Source organism: Scyliorhinus torazame, chromosome 4, assembly GCF_047496885.1.
Source record: "Scyliorhinus torazame isolate Kashiwa2021f chromosome 4, sScyTor2.1, whole genome shotgun sequence".
In the NCBI taxonomy this organism is placed as follows: domain Eukaryota; kingdom Metazoa; phylum Chordata; class Chondrichthyes; order Carcharhiniformes; family Scyliorhinidae; genus Scyliorhinus; species Scyliorhinus torazame.
Genome location: NC_092710.1, coordinates 200,829,552 through 200,851,932, shown reverse-complemented (window position 1 = coordinate 200,851,932; position 22,381 = coordinate 200,829,552). Strand labels below are relative to the sequence as shown.

The following is a 22,381-nucleotide window of genomic DNA, read 5'->3' as shown; positions in this document are numbered from 1 at the left end:
GGTGCAGACTCGATGGGCCAAATGGCCTCCTTCTGCACTGGAGGAATTCTATGAAAACCCAGCTTTGTGTATACAAGATCAAATTTTAGACCTTTTTCAAAAATAATTAATAGTACAACACATCAATCCTAATTGTAGAACTATCTGGCAAATGTCATGTGGTCCATCTTGTCTAAAATTAGCCATAGTTTCAATTTTCAATTTTATTATACCAGCCATTCTTCTGTGCGTAACTCATGAGTCACCCAAGACCCGGAGTGTGAATTTTTATGTTTACAGTAATTTTGTTATCACTTTTCATGAGTCTGCAATTGATTCATTGCTGTAATACACTAAATTTGCTGAAACGATGTTTCACATGACTGACAGTAAAATATTAAGCACTTGAGTATTCAAATTTGCAGGCTTCATTGATATAATATGGGCGTAATTTTTGTCGCCATGTGAGGCTCTGACTGAAAACCAGTGTGTATCTAGCTACACAACTGAATTTTCAGACCAGGGTGCGATTTGACGCCCAATAAAACAGAGTCCCGATGTTGGCACGTATAGCGGGGTGTTTATCAGCACCTGCAGCACCGAAAACAACCCCTCAATCAAACGGGACTCTGTTTCCTTTCTGGCCTTGATCAGGAACGCCCTGCTGAGGCCACACTTACCTCACTTCCTTCATTGGCGAGCTCAGATCGTCAGTGCAGGAAGAGATCGGGGCGGCATTTTTAAATGCAGCCCTGATTTCTCGACCCCACCTCACACTCCCCACCGCATCCTCCGGACGCCCCCCCCCCCCCAACGCCCCAACATATCTCTTAGGGGATCCTCAAGCCACGCATCTCTGAGCATGTTCCTTGGCATGGGAAACCTGCCACCTGGACACCTTCGCAGTGCCAACCTGGCACCCCGTCAGTGCCAGGGCATTGTTTTTTCCCAGGCATTGGAAGAATCGGGCGGTGACATATTTAAATGAGTCTAATGACTCACTTAAATATGTAAATCTGGATTTCGACCAGTGAGATCTAATGAGATCTCGCAAGGTGTTCAGAGAGCCGCAAATCTCGCGAAAGGCCTGCAAGATTTAACAACTTCATTGCGTCACCAAGTTGGACCCGACGAGGCCGATCAATCACGCTCCAGATTTTCTGATACTCAATGCACGGAAAATTTGGGGGCAGATAGAGCCGACAAAGCTGGCCCCAAAGAGATCAGGGCGTCATTTTGAAAGTGCAGCCCGATCTGCTCTGAAAATATACTCCCCCCCCCCCCCCATGGATATGGTGGTACTGAGCCACGCAAACATCGGCCGTCCCTGAACATGCCTAAAAGTGAACGCGCCCCCTGCTTGGGGATCACTAGAGGGCCCACCCCGGCACTGTCCCCTGGCATAGGTTGGCACTGCCAGGTTGTCAACCTGTACCAGGGTAGTGCCAATCTGTACCAGAAAGATGTGCCAGGGGGAACATACAGGCATGTCCCTCTCTCCCTTGGGAGTTATAGTTACCTTGGCACCCTCTTGGCTCCCTTTGGCTGATTCCCATTCTTATACAGTTGTAAAGCTCACCGATATCGCGTCAAGTCGGCGAAATATGAATGCTTAGTGAGGAGGGGATTATGTGGCTGGGGTGCTCTTTAATAAATGTTAATGTGTTGAAATTTATTGACATATAGTTCCCTTGTTACATCACCGGCGAGGGATGGGGAAAATCATGAAACATGGGGCTGGATCCTCCGTTCTGGAGACTAAGTGCTCCCACTAGAGGAGATTTGCAACTGGTCTCCACTGGTGCAAGGAGCGGTGGCCAGGTACGATTCCCTCTCCTTTACCACAGGAATAACAGGTCACCACCCCACAGAACGCATGCATGGGGGTGACCCAAAGCCCCCGTGATCCCCCAGCCCTCCCATGGCTGCCTTGCTGGCTGTAACAATGGTGTTCGTGTCGATCCACCCCGACCCCACAGCCCACTCCCGGACATCCCCCGCTACTCCCACCGGCCCTGGCAGAAGCTCCCCAGCAGTCGACACAACTGTCAAAAACTATGGCAATGTTGGGCACTTTCTGTACCCCCTCTCCCTTCCTCAGCAGCCGCTCTGGCGGTTTCACGATTTTTAAAAACATAAGTGAACCGTGCCGTCGGAAACACTTGACTACGTTTTTGTAATTCTTCAGGTACAGGATGAAAAGCTACACAAACTAGACTACTAATTGCAAATCACACATACAAAAACATAGCAATCAACCTCCCCCTCATTCCCACTCATCAATATTTCACCAGCAAGATGCTTGTGGATATCAGAGGCCAATTATGCCAGGCTGCTAGAGCTCCGGAAGGCAGTTTCTTGGGCCCAACCATCTTTCGCTTCTTCATCAATGATTTCACCCCCCCCAAAAAAAAACCTCAACATAAGGTCAGAAGTGTGGTTATTCGCTGATGATTGCACAGTGTTCAGTGGCATTCACGACTCCTCAGAGTTCCCACTCCATATCTACATGCAACAAGGGTTGGACAACATTCAGGCTTGGGCTGACAAGTGGCAAGAAACATTCAGGGCACACAAGCGGCAGACAATATGATCATGTATGAACATATGATTTAGGAGCAGGAGTAGCCCATTCAGCCCCTCAAGCTTGCTCTGTCACTCAATACGATCTTGACTGACCTGTCTGTAACCTCCCGCCTACCTGTTATTACCTTTCACCTACTTGTTTATCAAGAATCTATCTAGCTCTGCCTTAAAAATATTCAAAAGATCCTGCTTCCACTGCCAAAGACTCACTATCTTTTGAGAAAAAAAGATTCTTCTCATCTCGGTTTTAAATGGGTGAACATAATTTTTTAAACAGAGCCGCCTAGTTTGAGATTCTTCTGCAAGGGGAAACATCCTCTCCACATTCACTGTGTCACTACCCCTCAGGATCTTAAATATTTCAATCAAGTCACCTCTTACTCTTCTAAACTCTAAACTCTAAACTCCAGTGGATACAAGCCTAGTCTGTCTAACCTTTCCTCATAAGACAACCCGCCCATTCCTGATATGAGTCTACTAAACATGCTCTGAACTGGTTCAGACGCATGTACATCCTGAAATAAGAAAACTAATAATGTACAATCTCCAACAAGAGAGAATCTAATCACCACCCCTTGACATTCAATGGCATTACCATTGGTGAATCCCCCACTATCAACATCCTGCGGGTTAACAGTGATCAGAAACTTAACCGGACCAACCATTGAAGTACTGTGGCTACAAGAGCAGGTCAGAGAGCTGTGAATTCTCTGGTGAGTAACTCTCCTCTTGGCTCCCCATAGCATGTCCACCATGTACAAGGCACAAGTCAGAGGTTTGATGGAATACACTAACTTTCCTGAATGATTGTGGCTCCTACAACAGTCAAACAGCTCAATGCCATCCAGGACAAAACAACCTGCTTGATTGACACCCATTAACTATCTTAAACATTTGTCCGCTGCACCACCAACTTCGTTCCCTGTACTGTTTACAAGATGCGCTGGAGCACCTCACCAAGGCCCCTTCAACAGCACCTTCCAAACTCTCAACCTCTGCCACCTAGAAGGATCCCAACCTGCTTACTCTGCATAGTCCTGACAATAATACTCACACCAAAATTTCATTCAGAGCACAATGCACCAGAAACACAGACCTCAATTTGTGTATCACAATGCATTAACAGATAAAAGAAAAAAGAAAGCATATATTTTAAGGTGCATGAGACAGTTAGGAATTCCTCCCATCATTTTACAAATGAAGTCTGGAATTTACCTGCAAGGATGTGATGGCTGAACAGGACAAATCTTCCTTTTCAAGGTCTTTGAAAGTTTGTGGGTAGCGAGATGGGCACATCTGGTGGCTGGGTGCCCTTCTGCCATAAAATGAAGACTGGATACTGATGGTTGTTCGATGAGGACATCGCAGAGAAATATATTCTCCATCACAGGCATGCTCTGTATAATTCTTCAATACCCTTGACATATACCCTGTCAAAACAAGATAGGGAATTAAAGCTCAGGAAGAAAATAAGGTTACAAGGTTCAGTCCCACATTAACAGCCCAACATTCCCTCCGTGACACACAATCAACATCAACACCTACTCCACTTCTCACCTTCCCATAAAAGTGCAAGAGAGGCAACACCTGCGCTTTTACCTCTTCCCTTCTCACCATCCAAGGTCCCAAACACACCTTACTGGTGAAATTGCAATTTATATTTACTTCCATCAATTAATATACTGTAGTCATTGCTCACAATGCTACATCAGGGAAACCAGATGCAGATCAATTTGCTGAACACCTCCATTTAGACTAGAAGCACGATCCTCGTATGGCACTGAGGACCCAGATTCGACCGAGTCTTACAAAATTGCCAAAAAATATAGTAAGTGTGAGAATTGGGAGCATTTTAGAACTCAGCAAAGGAGGACCAAAAAAACTGTTAAAAGAAAGGGAGAATAGACTACAAACAATAAGCAAGGGCAGGCCATTCGGCCCCTTCGAGCCTGCCCAGCATTCATGAAAATCCTGGGTGATCCGATAGTAGCCTCAGATCTACATGCTGCCTGCTCTGAAAACCTATCACCTTGTTTCTTTTTTTACAGCCAGTACCTCTACTCCTGCACCTCCTTAAGAATTGTGCCACTTGGGACTTCCGGGTGCGGCGATGACCAGCTGAGTCGCACGTTTTCGGCAGCTCCCTGTGAAACGGACTTTTGGGCTCTTGATAGGAGCCCCAACGGCAATTTTAACGGCTGAAAACACCGTGCGGTAAACCAGAAGGGTGTTCCCCCTGGACACGGATGGAAAAAGGAGAGGAAAGTGGCCGGATTGCAGCGGATCCTTTGGAACAACGGCAAGGAAGGCAAGCAGAAACCAAGATGGCGTCGGAAGGTGGCAGTTTCATATGGGGCCCTGAACAACAAGAGTTTTTGAAACGCTGCGTGGAGGAGATAAAAAAGGAAATGAAGAAAGAGTTGTTGGCCCCGATATTACAGGTGATTGAAGGGCTGAAAGAGGAACAAAAGACCCAGGAGCAGGAGCTTCGGGTCGTGAAGGCGAAAGCAGCAGAGAATGAAAACGACATATAGGGCCTGGTGGTGAAGTCGGAGATACAGGAGGCACACCAGAAACGATCTGTGGAGAGGTTGGAGGCACTGGAAAATAACGCAAGGAGGAACAATTTGAGGATTCTTGGCCTTCCTGAAGGTGTGGAGGGGGCGGACGTCGGGGCATATGTGAGCACGATGCTGCACTCGTTAATGGGAGTGGAGGCCCCGACGGGTCCGTTGGAGGTGGAGGGAGCATACCGAGTTATGGTGCGAGGACCGAGAGCAGGAGAAGCTCCCAGAGCCATAGTGGTGAGATTTCTCCGTTTTAAGGATAGAGAAATGGTCCTTAGATGGGCGAAGAAAACTCGGTGTAGTAAATGGGAGAACGCGGTGATCCGCGTCTATCAAGATTGGAGTGCGGAGGTGGCGAGAAGGAGGGCGAGCTTTAATCGGGCCAAGGCGGTGCTTCATAAAAAAAAGATAAAGTTTGGAATGCTGCAACCGGCAAGACTGTGGGTCACATATCAAGGGAGGCACCACTACTTTGAGACGGCGGATGAAGCGTGGACTTTTATTGTAGAAGAAAAATTGGAATGATTGGACTACGAAAATGAACGTTTGGACAAAGTGGTGGGACGAGTGGGGGGGGGGGGGGCGTTGGCCATGGGAGGCGGGGCCGAGGGAGAGGCGCGGGCTTGGTTCCCGCGCTATGATAATTATGGCGGGAATAGAGAAGCAGGAAGGAGGGGGCGCCGCACGGGGCGAGCCGTGATCACGGGGGGAAGCCGAGGTCAGCCAGAGTTTGCTGACTTCTGGGAGCAACATGGGGGGAGTAATTACGCTAGCGGGGGGTCTAGCGGGGGGGGGGGGGGAGGGGGGAATTACTGGGTTGCTGCTGCTGGGGAAAGGGGGGAGTGGGTGCGGGAAAGGATGGGCGGGGGGGCACCGTCTGGTAGAAATACAGCCGCGTGGGAACTGGGCGAGAAGCTGGAAAAAGATGATGGCTAACCGGCAAGGGGGGGGGGTGGGAAGCCCCCCAACTCGGCTGATCACGTGGAACGTGAGGGGGCTTAACGGGCCGATAAAGAGGGCACGAGTACTCGCACACCTTAAGAAACTTAAAGCAGATGTGGTCATGTTACAGGAAACGCACCTGAAACTGATAGATCAGGTTAGGTTGCGCAAAGGATGGGTAGGGCAGGTGTTCCATTCGGGGCTGGATGCGAAAAACAGGGGGGTGGCTATATTAGTGGGGAAGCGGGTAATGTTCGAGGCAAAGACTATAGTGGCGGATAACGGGGGCAGATACGTGATGGTGAGTGGCAAATTACAGGGAGAGATGGTGGTGTTGGTAAACGTGTATGCCCCGAATTGGGACGATGCCAATTTTATGAGGCGAATGCTAGGACGCATCCCAGACCTAGAGACCGGAAAGCTGATAATGGGGGGAGACTTTAACACGGTGTTGGAACCAAGGCTGGATAGGTCGAAGTCCAGGACTGGTAGGAGGCCGGCAGCAGCCAAGGTGCTTAAGGATTTTATGGAGCAGATGGGAGGGGTGGACCCGTGGAGATTCAGTAGACCTAGGGGTAAGGAGTTCTCGTTTTTCTCCTATGTCCATAAAGTCTATTCACGCATAGACTTTTTTGTGTTGGGTAGGGCATTGATCCCGAGGGTGAGGGGAACGGAATATACGGCTATAGCCATTTCGGATCATGCCCCACACTGGGTAGACTTGGAGATAGGGGAGGAAACAAGAGGGCGTCCACCCTGGAGAATGGATATGGGACTAATGGCGGATGAGGGGGTGTGCTTAAGGGTGAGGGGATGCATTGAAAAGTACTTGGAACTCAATGACAATGGGGAGGTTCAGGTGGGAGTGGTCTGGGAGGCGTTGAAGGCGGTGGTTAGGGGGGAGCTGATATCAATAAGGACACATAAAGGGAAGCAGGAGAGTAAGGAACGGGAGCGGTTGTTGCAAGAACTTTTGAGGGTGGACAGACAGTATGCGGAAGCACCGGAGGAGGGACTGTACAGGGAAAGGCAAAGGCTGCATGTGGAATTTGACTTGCTGACCACAGGCACTGCAGAGGCACAATCGAGGAAGGCGCAGGGTGTACAGTATGAATATGGAGAGAAGGCGAGCAGATTGCTGGCACACCAATTGAGGAAAAGGGGAGCAGCGAGGGAAATAGGGGGGGTGAGAGACGAAGATGGAGAGACGGAGCGGGGAGCGGAGAGAGTGAATGAAGTGTTTAAGACATTTTATAAAAAATTGTATGAAGCTCAACCCCCGGATGGGAGGGAGAGAATGATGGAGTTTTTGGATCGGCTGGAAATTCCCAAGGTGGAAGAGCAGGAAAGGATGGGATTGGGAGCACAGATCACGGTAGAAGAAGTGGTGAAAGGAATTAGGAACATGCAGACGGGAAAGGCCCCGGGACCGGACGGATTCCCAGTTGAATTTTACAGAAAATATTTGGACTTGCTCGCCCCGCTACTGACGAGGACCTTCAACGAGGCAAAGGAAAGGGGACAACTGCCCCCGACTATGTCAGAAGCAACGATATCGCTTCTTTTAAAGAAGGAAAAGGATCCGCTACAATGCGGGTCCTACAGACCAATCTCCCTCCTCAATGTAGATGCCAAGGTCTTGGCCAAGGTAATGGCAATGAGAATAGAGGAATGTGTCCCGGGGGTGGTTCATGAGGACCAAACTGGGTTTGTGAAGGGGAGACAGCTGAACACGAACATACGGAGGTTGTTAGGGGTAATGATGATGGCCCCACCAGAGGGTGAAACGGTGTAGTGGCGATGGATGCCGAGAAAGCATTTGATAGAGTGGAATGGGATTATCTGTGGGAGGTGTTGAGGAGATTTGGGTTCGGAGAGGGGTATGTTAGATGGGTGCAGCTGTTGTATAGGGCCCCAGTGGCGAGTGTGGTCACGAATGGACGGGGATCGGCATATTTTCGGCTCCATAGAGGGACAAGGCAGGGATGTCCTCTGTCCCCATTACTGTTTGCACTGGCGATTGAGCCCCTGGCGATAGCGCTGAGAGGTTCCAAGGGATGGAGGGGAATACTTAGGGGAGGAGAAGAACACCGGGTATCTTTATATGCGGATGATCTGCTACTATATGTGGCGGATCCAGCGGAGGGGATGCCAGAAATAATGCGGATACTTGGGGAGTTTGGGGATTTTTCAGGGTATAAATTGAACATGGGAAAGAGTGAGCTGTTTGTGGTGCATCCAGGGGAGCAGAGTAGAGAAATAGAAGACCTACCGTTGAGGAAGGTAACAAGAGACTTTCGTTACCTGGGGATCCAGATAGCTAAGAATTGGGGCACATTGCACAGGCTAAATTTGACGCGGTTGGTGGAACAGATGGAGGAAGATTTCAAGAGATGGGATATGGTAGCATTGTCAATGGCAGGGAGGGTGCAGGCAGTTAAGATGGTGGTCCTCCCGAGATTCCTTTTTGTGTTTCAGTGTCTCCCGGTGGTGATCACGAAGGCTTTTTTCAAAAGGATAGAAAAGAGTATCATGGGTTTTGTTTGGGCCGGGAAGACTCCGAGAGTAAGGAAGGGATTCTTACAGCGTAGTAGGGATAGGGGGGGGCTGGCACTACCGAGCCTAAGTGAGTATTATTGGGCCGCTAATATTTCAATGGTGAGTAAGTGGATGGGAGAGGAGGAAGGAGCGGTGTGGAAGAGATTAGAGAGGGCGTCCTGTAGGGGGACTAGCCTGCAGGCTATGGTGACAGCCCCATTGCCGTTCTCACCAAGGAACTATACCACGAGTCCGGTGGTGGTAGCTACACTGAAGATTTGGGGACAGTGGAGACGACATAGGGGAAAGACGGGAGCACTGGGGGGGTCCCCGATAAGAAACAACCATAGGTTTGCCCCGGGGGGAATGGATGGGGGATATGGAATGTGGCAAAGAGCAGGTATAACGCAATTGAAAGATCTATTTGTGGATGGGAAGTTTGCGAGTCTGGGAGCGCTGACCGAGAAATATGGGTTGCCCCAAGGGAATGCATTCAGGTACATGCAATTGAGGGCTTTTGCGAGGCAGCAGGTGAGGGAATTCCCGCAGCTCCCGACACAAGAGGTGCAGGACAGAGTCATCTCAAAGAAATGGGTGGGGGACGGTAAGGTGTCGGATATATATAGGGAAATGAGAGACGAAGGGGAGACTATGATGGACGAACTAAAAGGGAAATGGGAAGAAGAGCTAGGGGAGGAGATTGAGGAGGGGATGTGGGCAGATGCCCTAAACAGGATAAACTCGTCGTCCTCGTGCGCCAGGCTAAGCCTGATTCAGTTTAAGGTATTACACAGGGCACATATGACTGGAACACGGCTCAGTAAATTTTTTGGGGTGGAGGATAGGTGTGCGAGGTGCTCGAGAAGCCCAGCGAATCATACCCATATGTTTTGGTCATGCCCGGCACTACAGGGGTTTTGGATGGGGGTGACAAAGGTGCTTTCAAAAGTAGTAGGAGTCCGGGTCGAACCAAGCTGGGGGTTGGCTATATTTGGGGTTGCACAAGAGCCGGGAGTGCAGGAGGCGAAAGAGGCCGATGTTTTGGCCTTTGCGTCCCTAGTAGCCCGGCGCAGAATATTGTTAATGTGGAAAGAAGCCAAGCCCCCGGGGGTGGAGACCTGGATAAATGATATGGCGGGGTTCATAAAGTTAGAGCGGATTAAGTTCGTCCTAAGGGGGTCGGCTCAAGGGTTTACTAGGCGGTGGCAACCGTTCGTCGAATATCTTGCGGAAAGATAGATAGGGGAGAACAAAGAAGGCAGCAGCAGCGGCCCAGGACTTGGGGGGGGGGGGGAGGGATGGGGGGGGATGGGGGGGGGGGGTGGCCTGAGACAAAGCAGTTGCCAATTAGGGCTAGTTTTTATTTATTTTTTTTTTTTTTGTTATTTAATATTTATTTATTTGTTGTTGTTTTTGTTTAAATTTAAAAAAGGTCATTATTATCTGTATTGTTACAATGTTGTGTAAAGGATGCACAATGTACTGTGTTGGTTGACCAAAAATTTTCAATAAAATATTATTTAAAAAAAAAGAATTGTGCCACTTATTTAATCAGCAAGAAACATCAAACAGACTATTAAGGGCTATGGAGAGAGAGCGGGTAAATGGAGTTGAAATCAGCCATGATTGAATGGTGGAGTGGACTCGATGGGCCGAATGGCCTTACTTCCGCTCCTAGGTCTTATGGTCTTACGGTCTTAAAGCCTCTATAGGTATGTAAAAAGGAAACGATGAGCAAAGATAAACGTGGGTCCATCCCAGGCAGAGACAGGAAGTTTTTTTAATGGGGAATAAGAAAGTGACAGAGAAACTAATAAATATGTCTTCATGGAGGAAGTTAAAGAAAACCCTCCCAGAAATAATAGTGAAACAATGGCCTAGCAAGAATGGGGAACTGGAAAAAAAATTGTATTAGTGTATTAGCGAATCCTGTTGATTCACTTATTTCCTATTTCTTTTACTTTGTGTTATCATTTTGATCCATGGATCTTTAATGAACACATACTTTTAAGTCAAGCAAAGGCAGTGAGGAACTCAAAAGTTGCTAAATGGTAGTGTTACACATGTTTAGCTTCTGAACAGAAAAAACAGACGTTTTGGCGCCCGAGAGGTTGGAGAGATTTGTTTCAATTGTTTGGCTGATGGCCAATGAATTGGCAAAAGGCCTTATTCTGCCCAGCGACAGGCAGTGATTGGATCCTACCCAAGGGGATTGGTTTTCAGAAGATGCAGGAAGTGACAGTTGGATCCTGGAAGTTCAGAGGAGCAGCTGTGAGTGCCAGTCTCTCTCTCTCTAGAAATACTGCCTATCTGAACCGACATAGAAGGTTTTTTGAGACTTGGATGAATCTACAGTGAACATCATTACAGACTGAAAACAAAAAACCTCCAACTGAAGGCCTCGATTGAATAAAGGTGAACTGAAAAATGTCCATCTGAAACAAAGACTCTTATCCTTTTACTTTCATCATTATTTTACACCCCTCTTTCCCCTCTGTGTCTGTTAGGAATTAGATAATAGTTAACCAGTTGTATTTGCTGTTATAATTATTGTTATTAATAAAATGAATTGTGTTTAAATTTACAAACCTGGTGACTGTAATTATTGGGCAGCCAAGGGCCAAAGATTTGGTGTATCTTTTAAGAATTATTTGTCAATTTCAATTGTGTTGCGACTCTTGGTAACACTGGGCTGCAATTGACTGTGTGATGGACCATCAATAACAGACGAAGCGAGTTATAGAACTAAATTGTGGCTTTAATACACTGAGATGTGTGCCTGCCTGCTGCTGATCCCCCACTGGGGCAGGGCCACAGATCAACCAACTATATACAAAGCCCGAGGGGCGGAGCCACAGGCGGAGCCAACAGAAGCAACAACAACAACAGTAAGTAACAATGGAACAAACAATAACAGTGAATATATATATATATATACAGCAGTCAGTAACAGTGGAACGTGGTTCACCACACTGTGCACCAGCCCAGGGTGTCGCAACAATTAGTAAAAAGATAGAGCTGGTTAAATTACTGGGACTGAAAGCTGATATATCTCTGGAACATGATGATCTATGTCCCAGAGTGTTGAAAGAGGTTACCATAGAGATAGTGGATGCATTGGTGATCATTGTTCAACATTCTTTGGAATCTGAAATAATTCCTGTAGATTAAAAGGTAGTAAATGTAACCACGCTGTTTAGTAAAGAGGGGAGAGGGAAAACGGTGAATGACAGACTTGTTAACCTGACGTCATTCGTGGGAAAAATGCTAGAATCCATTACAAAGGATCTGACAACTGAACATTTAGAAAATAATGATCTGATTGGGAGGAGTCAACATGGATTTATGAAAAGGAAATCACGTTTGACAAGTCTGTTGGAGTTTTTTGAATATATTACTAGCCCAATAAATACAGTGGATGTATGGTGTATTTGGATTTTCAAAAGGCTTTCGATAAGGTCCAAAGCAGGAAGTTAGTAAAGAAAATTAGAGCACATTCCATAGGGAGTAATATACTAACATGGATTGAGGATTGGTTAATGGACAGAAAACAGAGAGTAGGAATAAAGAGGTCATTCTCGGGTAAGCAGGCTGTGTTTGGTGGGGATTTCGCAAGGATCAGTACTTGGGTCCCAGATGTTCAACACCTTTATCAATGATTTGGATGTGAGGAGCAAATGTAACATTTCCAATTTTGTAGATGACACAAAACTAGGTGGGAATGTGTGTTGTGAGGAGGATGCAAAGAGGCTTAGTGAGTTGCCAAGAACATGGCACATGGAATATAATACGGATAAGTGCGAGGTTCTCCACTTTGGCAGAAGAAACAGAGGTTCAGAATATTTTTAAATAGTGAGAGATTGGGGAGTGGTGGTGTCCAAAGAGGCCTTGCTGTCCTTGTCTATAAAACACTGAAAGCGAACATGCAAACGGTATGTTGACTATATCAGAGGATATCAATACAGAAGAAAAAATATGCTTCAATTGTATAGTCCACACCTGGAATATTGTGTACAGTTTTGATCCCCTTACCCAAGGAAGAATATACTTGCCATGGAGGGTGTTCAGCAGAGGTTCACCAGACTGATCTGTGCAATGGCAGAAGTATCCAATGAGGAGAGATTAAGGAGACTAATCCTATATTCTCTTGAGTTTAGAAGAATGAGAGGTGATCTCATTGAAACGTATAACATTTTAACAGGTTTGCCAAGGTAAATGCAGAAAGAATGTTTCACCTAGCCAGGTTCGAGAGCCAAGGAATGCTGCTTCAGGGCACAATCTTGAGCTGGCACTCGCCGTCCACCAGATGGGTGGCACGGGCAGTAAATCTCGCAAGAATCAGGAAACACAATTCTCGTCGGAGAGATCGCGTTTCCTGATTTCCCCGCCCCTCACCAGCAACGTCACGAGATTCACATTCATTTTAATAAATTTAAATTGATTTCAATATTATTAGCACCCCACCTCCACCCACCAAATGGTAGCCCCTCACTAATGCCAGGTTGGGGTTTTCAACAGGTCAGGCATGAGGCAGTTGAGGGATCCCATAGGGGCATAGAGCTAAGTATAGTCCCCGGGGAGTTAGAGGGACATGCCCCCTGGCACTGCCCCAGCACAAGTTGGCATTGCATCAACCTGTGCCAGGGCAGACCCTCACAGAGACAAGAACCGGCTCCAATGGGGTGGGGGGGGGAATTGATGTGTGGTGCGTGGAGTGGGGGGGGGGGGGGGTGCGAGTGGACACTGAGTGTGTGTGGAGGGGAAAAGACTGCTGAGGTGATAGTAAGGGGTCACAATGCTAGTGAGGAATCTTGGAGGGTGGGGGTATGCCAGTAATGAATGTCAACGAGCAGCATGTGGGCGATGAATGTCAGGGGGGAGCCCCCAATACCTCGGTGATGGGGGCTGAGGGTCATTAGGCTGCAGTGCTGATCTGGGTGCCCTTTAAAGATAGCATCACAAACTCTTTGGTGTCGGTATTCTGCACGAGGCCTTGTCCCGCCTGAGTGATGGAGTAAACCACGCCCACTCATTTTCTGTTCTCTAAGGCTCAAGGTTCCATTGGAAAACTGGTCTGTGGAACTGTAGAGTTACAATCTGAGTCTGACACTTTGCCAAATTCTGGTAAGATTCCACCCTCAGAATAAGGGACAGGTCAGTTAAGACTGAGATGAGGAGGAAGTTCTTCACTCAGAGGGTAGCGAATCTTTGGAATTATGTAACAAAAACAGAAAACTCTGGACGATCTCAGCAGGTCTGACAGCATCTGTGGCGAGAGAATGGAGCTAACTTTTTGAGTCTGGATGACTCTTTGTCAAAGCTGTCTTTGTTTCGGATTCCGGCATCTGCAGTAATTTTCTTTTATCTTTGGAATAATGTGCCCAGAGGGCTGTGGAAGCTGTCATTGAATAAGGTCAAGACAGAATTCAATAGATTTCTGTATAATAATAATAATCTTTATTATTGTCACAAGTAGGCATACATTAACACTGCAATGAAGTTACTGTGAAAAGCCCCTAGTCACCACATTACAGCGCCTGTTTGGGTACACAGAGGGAGAATTCAGAATGCCCAAATTACCTAACAAGCACGTCTTTCAGGACTTGTGGGAGGAAACCGGAACACCCGGAGGAAACTCTCGCAGACATAGGGAGAACGTGCAGGCTCCGCACAGACAGTGACTCAAGCTGGGCATCGAACCCAGGTCCCTGGCACTGCAAAGCAACAGTGCTAACCACTGTGCTACTGTGCCACCCAATGACGTCAAGGAGTATGGGAATGGTACAAGAGAATGCATTGAGGTAGGCGATAAGCCATGATCTAGTTGAATGGTGGAGCAGGCTTAAGGGACTGAATGGCCTACTCCTGCTCCGATGTTCCTATGTCCTAAGCAGGCTTTAAGCAAGTTCAGATGTAAGGAAAATAAGGACGGACTGAAGAACAAAATAGGGGGTCTGTGACAGGGCGAAATGTAGAAGCGATTATATGACAAATGGATGATGATGCGAGCAAAAGCAGATGATAATCATTTTAATCTCTCTTGGAATGTATCAAGCATTGATAATGGGAGTGGAAGAAGCAAAAAATGTCTCTCGTAGTAATTGGGAATTACAAAATCATTACCAACAGCTGCTGTCTAAAATAATAAAGAAGTGGCCATAATCTGAAATTACTGAATTTAATGTCAAGTTTGGAAGTAATTTTTCAACATTTTTTTTGACAATTAATTTTAGTGGTTTGATTTCCATGGATGTCAAGACCACATGAAGATGAACAATCATTTCCCTTTGGCAGACCTGAAGAATTCACTAAGTAGTGTCAAAAATGTAATAACAAATTCTAACCAGCCACTAAGCTATTCACCAGAAAATATACACATTTATATAAATGGAAACAATAAGGAAATATTGCTTTTTTTTTACAAAAACCCTGCCCATTAGCACACTTTGCAGCATGATCAGGTGATGAAACGTCAATGTTGCCTGTGTGGCCTAATTAGCCAAATGTGAATATTTCTTGCTTGATTGATGGCTCTCACTTTGCTTACAGATACTTCAAAGAAGAATTTAAGAAAGGAAAAGTACATCCTGTATGTATGATTGATGCCAGGAAGTATCAGATCTGAAGAGGCACAGATAACCTAATTTGTTGAGGCTTGTCATAAAGGCAATCTCAGCCTCTGTCATTCTGAAGAACTGTAGCATATTCCAGTGATTAACAGCTTCAGATAGAACAGAGGAATACTTAATAATTCTCATTTGTGTAAGGGTGAACTCTGAGACATGCTGGTACATTATCATTTGAGCTATTCAAGTAACAGATGAGACTTCCTGTTTAAGCAACTTTTTTTTTTTTAATTAGCATTTGTTCATTTATGAAATGACATATGATAATGGAAGGCTTCTCAGCTCGCTCAGTCCAAGTTTGCACTGGTTATCACTTGCTTTTTTCTGCACTCTTTCCTATGTTTAATAATTACAGCCTAATTCAATGGCTTAAATCTCTTACAGGCAGCAGGATGGGATGCTATATTTGGTTCCAATGTCCTCTCGCAAGAACAACCACAGATCAGCCAGAATCCTGTTCCCAATGATTATCCATCGATTGCAGCTGGAAACTGCCTGTGTTTTTGCATTGGCAAAGGATGCAATTGACTTGGCTCTGAAGTGATTCCTACAATAAAAAGCTTTTTTAGGACCCAATAGATAGACTCATATGAAGCAATGTACAAGAGGATGTCAGAGCAAAAGCACCATGCATCAAGTTAGTACCTCTGGGAGGAAAGAAAGACAACAAGCCCCCGCAACACAAGGGCTGCGCACCCAAAAGTGGGCAACATTCAGACTTCTGAGCTCACGCCTAAAGACGCTGAATAATGCATCAATTGTGCCACTTAAGCGTGCTGGGTGGGTCCCGGACTGCAGATTGAGAGTACCTCACCCAATCAGAACAATAGGGCAGGATCATAAGAATCATAGAATCTACGCCCCGGAGACAGACCCTTCGGCCCAAACTGGTCCATGCCAACCAAAAAGGTTGGGCAACACAGTAGCATTGTGGATAGCACAATTGCTTCAAAGCTCCAGGGTCCCAGGTTCGATTTCGGCTTGGGTCACTGCCTGTGCGGAGTTTGCACGTTCTCCCCGTGTGTGCGTGGGTTTCCTCCGGGTGCTCCGGTTTCCTCCCACAGTCCAAAGATGTGCAGGTTAGGTGGATTGGCCATGATAAATTGCCCTTAGTGTCTAAAATTGCCCTTAGTGTTGGGTGAGGTTACTGGGTTATGGGGATAGAATGGAGGTGTTGACCTTGGATAGGGTGCTCTTTCCAAGATCTGGTGCAGACACGATAGGCCGAATGGCCTCCTTCTGCACTGTAAATTCTATGAAAAGCCCATCTATGCCAACCCCATTTGCCTGCATTTGGCCCATATCCCTCTAAACCTTCCCTATCCATGTATCTGCCCAAAATGCCTTTTAAACGTTGTCAAAGTCCCTGCCTCAATCACTTTGATCGAAAACAGAAAATGCTGGAAAACCTCAACAGGTCTGGCAGCATCAGTGGGGGGAGAAAATAGAGTGATCGGACTCGATACGTGATGCCAGATCGGAGTTTTTCCAGCATTTTCTGCTTTTGCTTCAAATTCCTGCAATCGCAATATTTTGCTTTTATTTCAGGGAGGGCGGGATTTCTGGCATTGAAGCTCATCTGCGTGACCCCGATCAAGGTGACGACCCGTAATTAAAAGGGCCACTCTGGCCTTTTTAGCAGTGCAATACGGAAATGGACCTCTTTGCAGGCTCTTAGATCATGAATTTCAGTCAGTGTACATCAACTTCTTCCATAAAGCGCTTTCAGCAGCCAGAGAACACATAGCAACCGAAATTTAGCAATCGTCCCTCAGGCAACCCACCATTATATAGTGCCTGGTAAATGAAATGGAAAATGTGGCTGGTGTAAATCCCACTCTGAATCTCCCTTCGAATTAACAACAATAATTGAAACAAGGACACTGAAATGCGTTGGGTGGGATTCACCCTCCTGCCGCTGGCAGCAGAATCTTCTGTCCTGGCAGCCGGCCAATGGCGTTTCCCATTGTGGGCACCACCACGCCATTGGGAAGTCCGTGGGCATGAGTGCGCTGCCGACGGAGAATCCCACCCACTATCTCTGTTCCTCTCTCCACAGATGCTGCCAGACCCATTGAATGTTTCCAACATTTTACGGCGTAAACTGGATATCTTGTTTAAGGCATACTGCTGCTACCACTAATTATCTACATATTTTGATAACACAGAAGGGGATCCCTAGCATGAAGAAGACCCATATCACATGTCTTTCAACTATTCAGAGTCTAAAAGCAAGCGTTATATGTTTCTCTGCAGTCTGCCAACTGAGATGCAGAGCGGAATTCTCCCACCCTGGGACTAAGTCCCAAAGCAGGGCGGGAACATGAGTGTTTCCTGCTCAGAGGCTGGCCGGAAAACATGCCAAATGTTCCAGCCCCGACCTCACTAATTAGGTACAACATGGATTTTGTGCCATATTCCATCGTGGGGCAGGCCTGATGACGTGCAATCTGTTGTGGTATCCGGCGCCACAGTGAAAAGGCGCCCAACATCACTGACCTACTATCGAATAAAGAAGGTGGACCACCTAGAAATGAAGATAGATCTCCGGGAACATTCTGAGGCTTAACACCCTCCTGGACACTGAATCTGGAAGGTCCACCTGCAGATAGCCCACTGACTCACTACTGTGGTGTTGCAGGGTCCAGGGTTGCAGTTGGCCTACATCTTGACCTCCAGAGGCAGCAACAGGCATTGTTCAGGTCCCAACATCTGCATGCCACCTTGTTCCAAGCGTGTTTCGCACTGTCGTGTTTTTCCGCTGGCACCACAAAGCATCGGGCATGGGTAGTCGGATCAGCATCCCATTAGTGGGACACAAATGAGTTTCATGCTGGCCTCCTGCACATTTCCCAACCACCATGTCGGGTAACAGTGGATGATCGTACTGCCAGAGTAAAACTGATTTCTAGACCCCCACCCCCACCCCACCCCACTCGCGGGAGCTTGGGAGAATTAACCCAATGTTTCTTTCAATGACTCACCTGCCACTTCAGTGCTGTGACTGTAAAAGACACAGATAGGTTTCCTTATAAGTTTTAAAAGACAAAGAAATAACACTCAATCTGAGTAAAATAATAAAACACTCAACTCTGAATCACACATGTATTGAAGAGTTCACTTGTACACTCAGAGAAAGAAGTTACCAAGTGGGAGGGTAGGTTAAATTGTTTCAGAGTCCAAAAGAAAGTCAATTATACACAGATCCAGTAGATTGATGACTTGGGTGCTTCAGACTGGTCTCGATGGTCTTTCTGGATTCTGTGTTGAGACAATTTGAAAAAGTTGACAGACGATTTCTGTCATCTTCTGGAGTCAGCAGCTGCTGGGTTGATGTTTAAGAGCTTCCTGTGGTGTGTGACTGGTAGAACAAACAGACAGAGCACAAGCTTGCAGGAGTTCTTTTCCTTGCTGGTATCAACTCAGGGCCATTCGGGTCTCACTGACTACCCCCCAGAAGCAGCTTCTTAAAAGACAAAAGGGGTTCACTTGTTCATCACATGACCTCTGGCAACCTGGCCAGTTACCCAAACATTGTCATAACAGGCTGATTTCAGATTCATTGTTTAAAAATCGATTATATCTGGATATTTTGTGAATAGTTCAGGAGATGTGACATTCACACTCATCAAAGTCAATTGTCTTGTTGGGCTGCATAAAAACAGCCTGGCCCCTTTCCGATAGCTTTGTAATTTGTAAGGGGCAGCTATGTAAATGTTTGGCCATCTTAAGAGCTGCTGTTTATGTCACTTAAAATGCTGCTGTTCAGTCTTTTTCAGCTTATCCAGCGGTTGTAGCTTACTCAATAAATATTAATTTATTGATATAAAAACTGCTGCTTTATTTCATAATCTGTGAACCGTTACTTTAAATAAAACTCATCATCATAAAGAAAGCAACAACATTTGTTGTAAAGGAAATAGTTACAAGACGCCAACTTGCAAAAAAGTACACAACTCAGCAACAGAAAGCAGGGCTGCACTGACTGGCTTCTCTCATTTTTAAGCAGTCTAAAGCTCTGACACTACATCTGCAGATGTGCAGGAAGTACTTCCCTCAGTGTTGCAATACAAATAAACGTTATGCTAATTAAAGTGAGAAAGATCACTGTTGATGAATGCAACACCTCCCCATTTCAGAAACCCAGATTTCTATCATATTTACTGCACGGGATTGGGCTATTTGGCCTAGCATGCCACGTCACTATTTCTACTTCACATAGACCACTTTATCTAATCTCATCAGCATATTCTGCTGTTCCTTTCTCCTTCATATGTCTATCTGGCTTCCCTTTAAATATATTTATGCTAGTGGCCTCAACTAGATCTTCTGATCATGGTTCCATAGCCAAACCATTCTCTGGATAAACAGGTTTCTCCTGAATTCCCTTTTAGATTTACTAGTAGCCATGTATGACCCCTAGTTCTGATTCTCAACATTATTGAGCCCTTTTACAATCTTGAAGACTTACATTACATCACCCCTTAGTTTTTCTTTTCTATAGAGAAGAATCTGAGCCTTTGCCAGATATCCTGATCGGCATAACCCTTCAGTACTGATTTCATTCCAGTGCGTCGTTATCCTTCTGACAACACGTGGCCCGTACCGTCGGGAACTCAGCCCATTGGGGGCGGAGCATCACGGGTGGACCGGCCAATGACACGCCAACGCCATTGAAACGGCACGTCGCGCACGTCACGATGATGCCAGTTTGGAGGTGGTGGAGCATAGCTGACCAGCGTCAAACCAGCGGCGGTCCTGATTTTGGCGTGGAAATCCATTCTCCGCCCGATCGCCAAATACGATTCCGGCACGGGCTACGGAGTATCCCGCCCATGATTTTGTAAAAGTTGACGGCAATATTTTAATTCTGTCCATCTCTGTGTATGCTTGCGCTCTGCTCTTAATGATAAATACATGAGTTTGTTACTGCCTTATCTGTATATAAGCATGTGCAAATTCTTGTGGAAACAGTGGGGGGGGGGGGGTTATGGTGGAGAACTCTTATGTTCTATGTTCTGCCGCCCATGCATCTTGATGGGCCTGGTCCAGGTCAAAGTTTATGTAGCCAGCTGCCTGGGCAAACAGGGCTTCCGTGACGTCACAGATGCACTTGTGGGCTCTTAGTTGGGATATGCCAGACAAGTCCCTGCTCGAGGCCTGGAATGATCCTGAGGTGTAAAATTTCAGGGATGCAGTGACCTTGAAGCCACTGGTTGCGATTATCCCCGTCCTCCACATGATGCACAGTCGAATCGGGCCGCCACCCCTCCACTTCTTCTGTATCGGCATCATTAACAAGTAACACACAGTTCCAGACATAAATCAATAAACATTTAAAAGTCTAAGCAAAATATTCCAGCTACGATATCAACAAACTGAAGAGCAAACCCTCTTCTTTCTTCAGCCCGGTAATAGGCCAGGCAAATGCTCCCCATGCCTCATTCCAAGTCAAAGCAGAAGGTCAGCTACAACAGAGACACATCCTCAAGTATTTACAATAGCAGGCTGGCTTCCTCCTCTCTGTCCCCCTATAGCCGCTTCCAGCAGCCGGATTTCAAAACAGGAACAGTCAGTACCTGAGCCTCGGTAACTCAAAGCATAACATAGGAGTGAGAAAGCACCTCCTCCCCTTCTTCAGACTGGTAGTAGGCTTGTTCACAGCTTTCCTTTGCCTCATTCCAGGCTTGAGGAGTAGAAAAGGCAGCCAGCAAACAAAGCACTGAGGTATTCAAGCAGTTTTTGAGTCAAAAGCAAGGAGCACAGAGCACACACAACCTGCTTTATTTTAGGGTCCAATCAACTTAATAGAATAACAGAAATGAACCCAGGAACAAATTAAAAGAGCACTGCCCAAAAATAACAAAGAACAACGGAAATGTATTAACTTGTAGCCTGGGAGCTGTGACGTGCTCACAATGCTAGAATTGCCATTTCCTATTAGCAATAACCTTCAAATGTACGGCCAGCAGCTGCCATAGTCAGTGGGAGTTAAAGTGAGCATTACCATAGTAACATGGACAGGGCTCTGTCATCGGTGTGTTCAGTGGGACAGCAGCCGGAGCTGCCCCCATTATGGGTGTACACCATCCGGGGAGTGGCATGATGGACCGGCAGGCACTGGACCACTCATCCTCCAGCCCAGGGGCAACCGTTGGCAGCCCACCCCGCCCCGAACAAAGCCATCTCTTACCACTCCTCCCCCCCCCCCTTCCGAGCACTGGGGCAGCGGTCTGACTGCCCGATTTCAAAGAAGGTTACTCACCTCCTCGGATCTCCACAGCAGCCATACCATTACGTTTTTAAATAGGTGTACTAAACGGCATCCGCATGATCGCTCGCTGGGGAGCCACTAAAATCACGGGAGGCCGATCGTTTCATAGGATGGAGATTGGCCTTAATTGGTGGTTATTGGTTTCTCGCTCTGACATGGCACGATCCGGATCTTATCGCCGGTTAGATCAGAAAACCAATCGGCACCCAGCGTGGTTCCCGATTTTGGCCTCTCCCGCGAACTAAGGGGCTCACTCAATAAACTCTTTGGGCGCGACATGGCTGTCAGATCACACCCAAAGGGGACGATTCTCCAAATGGAGCCGCACCGAAAGGGGACGGTTCACACCGCTCCAGCCTCCTTTCCTGGCCCCAAATGGGCGCCGCGCCAACCTGCGCATGCGCGGGGGACTTCTTTAGCACGCCGGCCCCAACTCAACATGGCGTCGGTATCCAGGGGCCGGCCACGCCAGAAAGTAGGCCCGGGGGTGAGAGGCCCGCCCGCCAATCGCTGGGCCCCGATCGTGGGCCAGACCCCATCGGAGGCTCCCCCCCCCCCCGGTGAAGGAGCTCCCATCCCCTTCCACAGGCCGCCCCCCCGAACGTTCGCACAGAGTTCCCGCCAGCAGCGACCAGGGGTGACCGGCGTCGGTGGGACTTTGTCGTATCCGCGCGGCCGCTCGGCCCATGTGGGCCGGAGAATCGGTGGCCCCGCCGTTCCAGCGGCCCGAGGCCGTTGCCACACCAAATGCGCCGGCGCAAATGGCGCCGATTCTCCGCACCTCGGAGAATCGCGTGCCGGCGTCGGGGCATCGTGGTGCGGGGCTCGGAGAATCTCCCCCAAAGTGTTTAAAAATACGTCAGGAAAAG

General features: G+C 47.2%; 1 protein-coding gene across 2 annotated transcripts in view; it reads right to left on the bottom strand.

The window, feature by feature from the left end:
- LOC140410695 (protein eva-1 homolog A-like) overlaps positions 1-22,381 on the bottom strand; it is a 548,454-nt gene that overhangs the window by 325,761 nt on the left and 200,312 nt on the right. For both annotated transcript variants that reach the window (XM_072499126.1, XM_072499127.1), the window contains exon 2: positions 3,781-3,995. In XM_072499126.1, coding sequence (XP_072355227.1) covers positions 3,781-3,995 — 215 coding nt within the window. The remainder of the gene's footprint in view (positions 1-3,780; positions 3,996-22,381) is intronic.